Here is an 11,120-nt window from a genome sequence, read left to right as displayed (position 1 = left end):
ATGTGATAACAATACATTAAATTTGTTCAACGGAAGTTTTGAGGAAAATGAAGGAAATGCATGTAAAGAAATTTCTTCACAGATATATTCTTTATTTTCACGCCACCTCTCACAATGAAAACAATGACAGATTTTTTAAATCACCTTTGTAAGCACATACTTTAACAATGGCAGTTGCTGTCATCTCAAATATAGTGTTAACATTATTTAAATTTATAAAATTATAAAATCTTTCTGGACATATGTACACAATTTACTGCTATAATACAGTTAAGCACACACATTTAACAAAAAAAAAGAAGCTATCTTCTTCTTCTCAGGTGACAGAAAAGGGGATGGCAAGAGCTAGCCCAGCTAACCGTATGGACCTCTCATGCAAATGCACGCACGCACACACACACACACCCACACACACACACAAACAGAGAACTTGTTCACCACAAGCGTCTGTAGCTTTAGTTCTGGCAACAGTCTCGTCACAGTCTATAGGTGCTTCAAGTCTTCTTTTAAACTTTGACCAAATACGGTTACACATTTTCAGCAACATCCGCTTCAAAGGTTTGGCCATCCAAACGTTTCCAGGCCACTCAGCTACTCCACATTACACAAATGCCTTGCTGGAAGGCACCTCGGCAGTAGTTCTCGAGCAGATCCTTGTTCCAAGACACGGAGTTCCACTTTTCTTTGCTTTGGTCTTCATCCTTCTGCCACAATCAGGGCAACAGTGTTTCAAGTGTCGTGGTTCAACGTGAGGAGGGCACTTGACTTTTAAAACTCCTCACTGTCCCTGATCAGGTCGATGCGCAGAGCCAGCTCATTAAAAGACGGACGTAAGGTTGGGTCGTTATCCCAACACTCCTCCATGATCTGGTAGATCTGGAAAGAAAAGGAAGAATGTCAGCAGAGAGTAAAAGAAATCAATCATTAGAGGTTTATGACACAGAAACATTTACATCAGAGGAGTCAAAATCTTTTGCCACATGGGTCAAAAATCATCGAGTCAAAAGTATTTGTGGACAAGAAAAATATTAAATTTTTCAATTATTTGTTTATTGTAGAAAAGTGATGTTACTGATAATGGATCCAAAAGGTAAAAAGGATTTTGCTGCATTGAAAAGAAAAATCTAGTTTTTGAATTCTTTTGGACTCGATTGAACAAATTTATTTTCAGTTATAGGAACAGGATTTGGGTCACGTTCTTTCAAAACGCTTTAATAAATTAAACAAATACTGTAAAAGTCTCTGGATCTACGTAGTTCTACTTATTAATTTTATTTTTTATTTGATAGGAACAGATGCAAGAAACAAAGACCAAGATCATCTAATGTCTGCATCACAGTGTGAATAGCCATAACTAACTCACAACACTCAAAACTAGAAGGACCTTTAACAGTTTAAGTGAAAAGGTCAACAGAAAATACAATTATAAATTGTATTAATTACATGCAATTTTATATTATGAAAGCTTAGCTATAAAAAGACCATTACTTTGTGTTGTACTTAACTTTTTCCATTGTAAGAAAATTATGTCGATAATAATTTTACACTGATTAAAATTAAAAACCATGAACCACTTGTGATAGATCAAATTTGAATTATTCTTGAACTGCAGTTGGGAACCGCACAAAATCAGTCCAGCGGCCACAAGTGGCCCACGCGCCGTACTTTGGACATCCCTGGTTCACGTTGACATGTTGGTTTGTGTAGTGTGACAAAGCGCAGTTCTCAGAGGAAGTCTGACGAATACCTCAGCTGAGCCAGCAACCGACTATCTCACAAACCAAGATGGCTACTATATCTGAAATTGATTTTTAAGAAACCTAGTGGCAGTTGCTGTTTTATAAAGCAGTCTAACAGTTGGTAGAACTTAATAAAAGCCATTCAGTGATGTAGTAACAATAATCTGTCACAAACAGAGCTTAGAGATAAACACAAAGGTGCATACCTCTGAAGGACAACCCAGGGGCTGAGGCAGCCTGCTGCCTGATTTGAGGAGCTCAATGAGGTGATAGACGATCAGCTGCCCCTGCTTATCGTTACCCATCATTGACATAAATACCTAAATGGAGGAAATAAGTGGAAAAAGATGGTGAGTTTGAGGGCAAGTAGGAATTTTTCAGACTATAATCACAAACTTTAGTCCTTTATCTCATAGACAAACACAAAGTAGGACATAAAAATAAAAGCAAAACAAAACAGTTTTTAAATTTTTTTTAATAATTATAATCTGGAAGTGTATCATATATTCGCATGCATCCCTCATGGGGAAATACTTCCTAGAATCTCCATTCACTGAAATCCCTTATGAAGAAATACCCAAATATTCAGACAAAAGAAAATTAGCTTTTCTTTGCAAAATAAGTGAAGCTTTGCCACAGACCTCAATGAGTTTAGGTCTGGACTTTTACTCTGCCTTTCTAACACATAAATAATCTTTGTTTTAAACCATTCTAATGTAGCTCTGGTGTAATCTGTTTTCCCCTTCTCTAAAAGTAAACCTCCACCCCAGTCTCAAGTCTTACATAGCCTCTTACAGGTTTTTCTCTAGGGATTGCCTTGTATTTAGCTCCATTCATTTCCCTATCAACTCTGACCAGCTTCCCAACTAAAAGAAAGAGGAAAAAAAAGAAGAGATATAGTAATTAATATTTATAAAGAAAATGTGAGTGAGAAAGATTAGTGAATAGTTCACTTTAGTTATTCAGGCCTGAGTCCCCTTGGGAGATGGTTTTGGGGAACTGAGCCACATGCACATTAAGACATGAAGGATGACGTGTCTCGGCTGTCAGATTATTGGAAAGAAGAGCATGCCTGGAGAGGGTTTACGTTTAATGGCGCTGTCATCCTACATGAATCAAACTGGAGCTTACTCTCTGAATGTACACAGTGTTCTCAGAAGTACAGAAAGCCTTTACATCGAGCGTTCAAGTGAACATCATGAGTTCAGTCTGCTCAGGTGAAAACAGGGTGAAAGACTCTGCTCTCAGGCAGTCGAACCATCTTCTAGTCATGACTCGCATGTCAGGGCTCGTTTTTGGCCACTTAACAAAAAAACAAAACAATGTACTCTGACGCCAAATACAGACACTGTGTATACTGTAATTGTGTCTCCTTAATGTGTTTGCTCAGTAGAGGTCCTACATGTCTTTTCAAGTCTAAAGGTTCTCCAAAATCCTCCCAATTTCACTTGGGTGGAGGCATTTTATATAAATATAAATTAGCACTTAATTTCACATTGTCTTAAATGGTGCAAAAGACAGTTTTAGTTACTTAAAAAAATGATGAATGAAAAATAGAAACTCTTTAGATGTAAATATTTGAGAAGACCAACAAACGGATCGGAATAAAAATGGATCATGTGAAACGCCCAAATTGGAATATTCTGATTGGATTCAGATTGATAGGTATGAATTTGTAACCCGCCTGCAAACACTGGTTCTGATCAGGTCATTCTGACTGTGGCATAGTAGTGTAATTGCACAGGTGTGGCCTATGACCAGGTGACATATTTCCACCTTCAGTGGCTAGAAGCAATGCAGGAGAAGCAAAACAGGTCTGCTGATTTCTCACGCTGTAACGCAGGGAGACCAACAGCATGTGTTGCTCGGCTTGTAGCTTAACCTTTACTACAACGTGGCGCTGGTCCATTCTGGGCGCCAAGACGACACAGAACGAACTCACTACTGCGACTGTTTGTGATCAGGACAAAAAAAAGTAAGTTGTTTTAATAAACATTTTAAAACTGCAGGTTAGTTTATTCTGTTCTGGATAAAACATCTAAATCTTGATGCTCATGCAGGTTGGTGAATATAAAAATTGGTCACTGTCAGAAACCCACAAATCAGATCTTTTTTCCAACCAGTGAATGCACCACACTAAGAGCTGCAGGTTGGGGCCTGACATTTCAAAAAGCACGCCCACATGCTGAGGTCATTTCACTTTCCTGGAAGATGTAGCTGGCTGTTGCAAGCTTCAGCAACTCAGCAGAACACAACCATCAATCCTGAATATCACCTCTTGTTCTCTCATGCCCATACTAGTTGTGTTTCATACATTTCCAATCTGTGAAACACTGAGCCACCAACTTGGAGGTTAAGCTTTTAATAGGAGGTTAAACTTTAAGAAAGAAAGGAAATGCTTCCAGTGAAGCACATTTTGTCCTCTTTGTTTCACTTCTGTCTACAAAGATACAATGAAAGGCTAAGGCACTGATCTCAATCTCTCTTTCTGAGCCACTGGTTTTAGATAACAGGTCATTCATAAATATTTTAAAACGTTATTTCAGAAATAGTAGACAGGAATCTCATGGGCCTAGTAAAGCTGAAGTACATCATATTGGATTAGAAAGATGCATTTGTTGATTTGCAAAAGCAGAAACGAATACCGTTTTAAATACATGGATTTAAAAAGTGTATTAAATTAGTCATATTTCGAGGATGCATTAAGACATTAGCTGTAAAATATATTCTCTGTTATAAATCAGAGTTAATTGGACATTTAATAAAAAAACTGAAAGGTGTAAATGTCTATAAACCTCCAATTTCCAAGATTTCTACTTTTAAGTGCCATTCGCACTTAGTTTCTGGAGGTTTTTTCAATAAAAATGAAATGGGTGCAGAAAAAATCTCATATTTTCTGGACTATAAGGCCCACTTAAAGCCTTTAATATCAAAAAAATTACAGTGTGCCTTATAATGCCAGCGCTTTATATATTGTTCTGGAGTAAAACAGCACCATCTAGTGTATTAATATGGATTAATTCTGGTTGTGCTTACTGACCTCGAAGAGATTTTGTGTGGTACCCGGTCAAAATGTTTTAGTTACATTACATTACAGCTACTGGAGTAATACATACTGCGCTTTGACTGACTGACTTATCTGACTGTTGCGCTTTATATATGAAACAATATAAAAAATAGATCATTCATTAACAGTGTGCCTCATAATCATGTGCGCCCTATAGTGCGGAAAATACTGTAAGCAAATTAAAACAGAAAAAGAGAGCAGTGGAAAAAGCAGTCAGCTGGAAATCTATCCTGGAGTCACCAGTGGTAGCTTTGTGTTTGGCTTACTTTAACAAGTTGCTAGCACTGACATCAACTGGATTAGGAAGCAAAATGAAATTCACACATACAGATGAATTCAGCTACTTACTGCAGGAGGGCTGCAGTTCTTGTAACTGTGTGTGAAGAGTTCATACAACACAACTCCAAAGCTCCAGACGTCTGAAGCCACAGAGAACTTGCTCTCAGTCAGTGACTCAGGGGAATACCTGCAAAACACACGTACACAGGCGGGCTTTACACACACTGCGTATTGGAGATGATAAAACATGCCAGAATCGAAGCTTCAACACCAAAGACAAAAAATCTGAACAAATACCAAAGTGAGTGTGGGTTGTTAACTTGTAGACAACTTCAGCGCCATATAGAGTTGAAACTAGAGGTTTACATGTAATACAGTGGTTCCCAAAGATTTTCTGGGTCCCCCTATGGATTACAATAAAATTTCCGCCAAAAAAGAAAAATCAACTGGGCACACACATCCTTCAACCAGACATAAACCTAGACACAAACCTATACACATATTTTGTTTTCAAACTCCACTGAAGTTTATTTCACACTTCAGGTTGCAACAAAACATACTACGAACCATCTTTACAGTTAAACACTTTACAGTTAAACTGTCAACACGCAGACATGACCTGGTCTGTCAGTCAAACTTTTCTCACGGAGAAGAGGACAGTGGTTGATTTTTAGACCTCTGCTGAGGTAGATAAGATCGGTGGATAAGATCGGCTTCACATATAAAAATCGGCCGATCACCAATCTCCCAAAATCAGTGATCAGCACCGATAAATCGGCTGGCCAATAAATCGGTGCACCCCTAATTACAAAGTGGTTTCAGAACAGCAATGAAGTCAGTATTTTGATTTGATTTACCTTCAGGCAGTGATGGGAAAAAATGTGCATGTAAACTTCTGGATTCAACATGGGCTGTCTAGTTTACTCATTTAGTCAAATTAAGTGCAATTGTGAAGTATGAACCATAAAAAAAAAAATCTCATACCAGAAAATGGGACTCTCTCCCGGCTCTTGAACCATATAATACTCTTTGTCCTGAGGCAGAACTTTGGTGAGGCCGAAGTCTCCAATTTTCACTCTTAGCTCACTCTCAACTAGGATGTTCCGTGTCGCCAGGTCTCTGTGGATGTACCGCTTACTCGACAGGTACTCCATTCCCTGTTGACAAACACATAAAGACAAACAAGAAGTCCAGTTGTTGGTTAGAGGCCCGGAGAAGGTTGCTAAAACTTCAGGTCACGCTGCAGCACCTTGCAGATCTGAGAGGCATAGTGGACCAGCTTTTTATGATCGATCCGCTCCATGTTTTTTATGAGATAATCGCGAAGACTTCCAAAGGGAAGATACTCCATGATGAGGCGAAGATTACGTCGACCTGAATGAACCCAAGGAAAACAATTACATGTAAATAAGACACAACACAAGATAATAACTTTAATGATGCGCAGTGAAATATAAACATTTTATTAATCAATTATTCTATTAAATAGGCTGACAATTAATCAGATAAAAAATAGGCACATTCTGCAGATTTTCATCTAACCATTTAAGACTTTTTTCACAATATTAGAAATACATTAAAGATGAAAAAAACCTTTTTAAATAAGAAACTAAAAATGAAATTGCCTAAAATGCAACATTGCATTCCTTTAGTGTGCGTTTGATTATTTGTAGCAAAAGATCTACAGCTGACAAAATACTGTCTACTAGTTTGTTGGTTATTTTTGATTAATAAATAGATAACGTAATAGGAGACTTATAATTATTTTTACAGAATTTGAAACAGGTGAAGGTAAAAATGCCACTTAGCTCAGAGTAGAATATATTTACAGGCAAAAGTTTTTCATCTTAAAATGCAACATTAATTTTTTGCAGTTTTGGCTTATTTACTCTTCTGATTGTGTTGTTCTTTCAGCAAATGGCCTTCTCTTCAGTCTGTACTCCAGTTAAATCAATCAATAATAAATTTAGTTTACAATTATTTCAATAATCAATTCATCACGATTAATTTGATACAAGATGATAATAGACGACAAAAATAATGACATGATTGATTCTCAGTTAACTGAAGCAGGTTAACTGAAGTTCATTTTAAAGAGTTTGTAGCCTCTTGTGGATCAGAACTAAGTGCAAGACTGGAGCCTCCAATCATAAGAGAAACTATATTTATTAAACAGCTGCAGCATGCATTTAAGAACTAAAAAAATAGTTAATTTGACCAGAAAAATGAAAAATAGCAGCTAGTTAAGACACCATACTACCATAACACTTCGAAATATTACTATAAATTGTCAAATTCAGCTGTTTCAGTCACTTCCTTGGCAATAAATGAATAAAGTCAAGCACCTAGACGTCCAGACTGCTTTGAAAATCATTTTTGAAAGAATGTATTACGCTCACTGATGGGGCTGAAAAACTTATCACAATACAAACGTTTCATATCAGTCAATATCGATAACTATTAATTTGTTTTTTGTTTTAAATATCTGAAATACAGCCAACCTGTTGGTATGACCTTTCCTGTTCCACAGTTTTATTTTTAAGTAGTTATGAGGCAAACTGCTACACTGCTGCTGCGCAAGTTACTCAACAAGTTGTTGCTAGGAAACCACACCTTCCTCAATGTGTTGCTAGGTAACCAAAGAGCAAGTGAATTGGTTTATGCCACCAAACGTACTTAGCTGGCTATGAGAGATTGAGCAGCTAAAGCCTTTCCTCTGCCTACATCTCCCAGAATGCTTTATGTTTTTGGATCAGAGTTCAGTAAAATTATGGAAGATTCTATCAGATTTATTATCTATGGATATTGATCATGTGTCTATTGTGATATACATTGCTATTTATTGTCCAGACCTACTCAGTGAATTAAATCCTCTGACGGGATGCTACCTGTTCAGTAAGTACATTAGTGAAATTTCTTTGCTACTACACATTACATAGTCAGCTTGTAGTAATACTGCATCTCAGTCACAGTATTATACACAATACAACCTTCTGGACTGTCTTTTCCCAGACAGCAAAGTCCATATCATACCATACCATATCTATTAATTCCCTAAGTAGATATATTTAAGTCATAACACATGAGATTTAGAATAAATACTAAAAATAAATGTCAGAAGTACCTGCGCTGTAACAAACACCCTTATACTTGACGATGTTCTCATGCTGGAGAGATTTCAGAATCTCAATCTCCCTCTCAAAGTCTCGCATGTGCTCCGCTGTGCTGTGCTGGAGTTTCTTCACAGCAACGACCTCTCCGGTGTTGTCCTGGAGTGGGTCATAGCGGCACATCTCCACACTGCCAAAGTTTCCCTTAAGCACAAAATGACTCCAGGTGAGACACTGCTGTTTGATTTTAGACTCTAAAAAATGTACAGCACATCAGTTTTGTTCTAAATGAAGTCTTTATAAATCTGTAATAATGTCATCTCTGGTGAAGACCGACAGTCTACACTGCAAAAACACCAAATATTACATTGTATTTTTAGCCTAGTTTCTAAAAAAAAACAAAAAAACAAACAAAAAAAAAACTTGCAGAATTTTTCACTAATAGAAAGACAATTTTTTACCTTGTTATGAATGAAAAAATATACCAGTGGAATTAGTACTTTTATTAATATTAAGGAATTTATTTTTATTTATCTTGCTGAAACGTTACTTTTAAGTTAGTTTTGTCTCATTTCTAGTGTACGAAAATATTTGAACTAGAATCAGAATTTCTTTTTTGTCATTGTGCATAAAACGCAACGAAATTTAAAAAATAGCAACTCTTGAAAGAAAGTGAAATAATTGAATAAAATACAAAATATAGTAGAAATACACTAGAAACAACTGGGTTATTAAGAATAAATAAACTAGAAACCAGACCAAAAATACTTGGAGATTTGGTGATTTTACAGTGTGAAGATACTTTGCATGGGTGCAACAGATGAAAGCATCGTCATCAATTAATACCTTGCCGAGTAACTGTAAAAATATGAGATGTCGTTCTTGAAACAGAGCTGGCTCCTGATTCTCAAAGCCGCCAGCTGTGCCACCAGCACCTGTTGTTCGGTTTGGCAGGATGTCATCCATGATCAACTCATAGTCTAAGAACAGGAAAAGATACATTTAGTTTATGTGTGGGTTTGGGAAGTCCATGGCAAAAAACAAACAAAAAAAAGAGACAACTTAAAATGGAAAATTAACTAACCTATTTTAAGGTTTTCATTTTTTGACAAGGACCCACTTGAAAACATAGCATGAGTTTATGGGGTACAAGTTCATACATTTTTTTTAAAATTCTATTCTATTTTTGGGGTGGGGGAGGGCTACAAAAATATGTCTCTTGAATTACTTGTTTATGTCTGCCATTTGATATTGCTATCATGTTTGAAATAAGTAAAGTGTGCAGTTAAGATGCTGATAAACATCTTTGCAATAACAGCATCCTCTAAAGAAGTTTAAATTTAGCTAGAAGAAGTTTTATTTATGTAGCACTTCTTCAGCAACAAGGCGGTACAAAGTGCTTTACATGAATTAGAAGGAAAAACAAAAACAACAGATAAAACAAGCACAGCAAAAGAAAAACTACATTTTAAAATGTTCCAGTTGTTCTAGGTTGCTAAGTAGAGAGCATTTTCAAAGTCTGTTCTAGATTTGTGAAGTATAAAGCTAATTGTTGGTTCTCGATGTTTGATTCTTGTTCTGGATTGCTACTCCACCATTTATAAACTAACATTACTTTATAAATGGTGCTCTGATATTAGTAGCCACAATTTTTATAGAAGCTGAGCCAATTCCAGTACTGATTCCTTATCTATCTAATCTAATAATTATGTCTTCTTCAGAGTTCGGTAGTTGCCAAAGAGGGCAAAGGGGGGGAAAAAAGCACATCAACTCTTTTACTGCCACAGGGAAAAAGGTGACTAATACTTCTTCCTTTAGTCTACTCCTAATTTCATTTTCCCAGAATAAGTGAACCAAGACTTTCCCCATAAGAACTCAGGAAATCATTACACATACTGATGACTGTTTAGTTGGATGCGTTCGAGGACTTCTGGAATCTACATAGGCGTCTGATTTTTAATCTGAAACGCCAGAGGAAGAATTTGTCTGCAGGGTCAGGAGGGTTAAACCGACCCGGTGTGAAGAGGCTGTGAAGGTCGCGGATCACCGCTCGGAATGTGGGCCTGAACGTCGGCTCGTAGTCCATGCAACTGGTGATCAGGTTAGCGATTTCTGTCCACTTTGGTGCCGGAAGCTGCTGGCGATCGTTGTAGAACAGGACTTTCTGTAGTGAATAAATGAGGATTAATGCAAACTCATTCTGAAGAACAAAAACAACAACCTTCTTGAGTCGGTGTGAGAGAACCGGGCATTCGCCTCAGAAAAACCCAATGAGCACTCTTTTATAATATAACAACCGGCTCATGCATCAACAGGATGGACAATTATTCAAATTACACTCGGTTTATCCAATTACTTTAAAGAAGTGCCTCCCATTATTAATGAGGTGCACAAGGTTTCACTATGACACTTCTCCTTTGAGACGCCCCAAGAGCTTCCTGTATATTTTACCATTTGAAAAGATATTTTTTCCAAACTTAAGGTTTTTTTCCTGTAGTTTTTAGAACACGTGTCAAACTCAAGGCCCGTGGGGTCAAATATAGCCCACCAAAGCTTTTTATGTAGCCCTCTGTATTCTAAACTGAACACTGTTTGCTTAAATATTATGTTGTCAATCAAATCAATGCAGTTTTATCTGCTTCATCAATCAGCTCCTTCAGTTTCTAGAGAATTATTGTGGAAATTCACACATAATCAAAAAAAAATCCCCGCACTTTTTTGAGCTAATTGGGAGTTTATTGCAGATTTTTCTCAAAAACTTGTCTAAAACTTTGTCACATGTACTACACAGCTGACTCAGCTTTAACTGATGTCAAATAGTCCACAAGCTATACAGTCAGTAATAAAATGTTACATTTACTGTCATAAATAAGCGCAAATATCTCCAAATTAGTACCACAAACACTTTGATATTTATTGCAAAAA

General features: G+C 36.8%; 1 protein-coding gene across 1 annotated transcript in view; it reads right to left on the bottom strand.

The window, feature by feature from the left end:
* Positions 1-67: 67 nt before the first annotated feature.
* Positions 68-11,120, bottom strand: part of jak2b (Janus kinase 2b) — a 30,893-nt gene continuing 19,840 nt past the window's right edge. The window contains exons 17-24 of the mRNA XM_032579250.1: positions 10,209-10,359; positions 9,042-9,175; positions 8,210-8,399; positions 6,335-6,459; positions 6,070-6,242; positions 5,155-5,272; positions 1,946-2,059; positions 68-876 (exon numbers count right to left, since the gene is read on the bottom strand). Coding sequence (XP_032435141.1) covers positions 769-876; positions 1,946-2,059; positions 5,155-5,272; positions 6,070-6,242; positions 6,335-6,459; positions 8,210-8,399; positions 9,042-9,175; positions 10,209-10,359 — 1,113 coding nt within the window. The 3' untranslated portion in view covers positions 68-768. The remainder of the gene's footprint in view (positions 877-1,945; positions 2,060-5,154; positions 5,273-6,069; positions 6,243-6,334; positions 6,460-8,209; positions 8,400-9,041; positions 9,176-10,208; positions 10,360-11,120) is intronic.

This window comes from Xiphophorus hellerii, chromosome 12 (assembly GCF_003331165.1).
Source record: "Xiphophorus hellerii strain 12219 chromosome 12, Xiphophorus_hellerii-4.1, whole genome shotgun sequence".
Taxonomy (NCBI): domain Eukaryota; kingdom Metazoa; phylum Chordata; class Actinopteri; order Cyprinodontiformes; family Poeciliidae; genus Xiphophorus; species Xiphophorus hellerii.
This window is presented reverse-complemented; position numbering and strand designations above follow the sequence as displayed.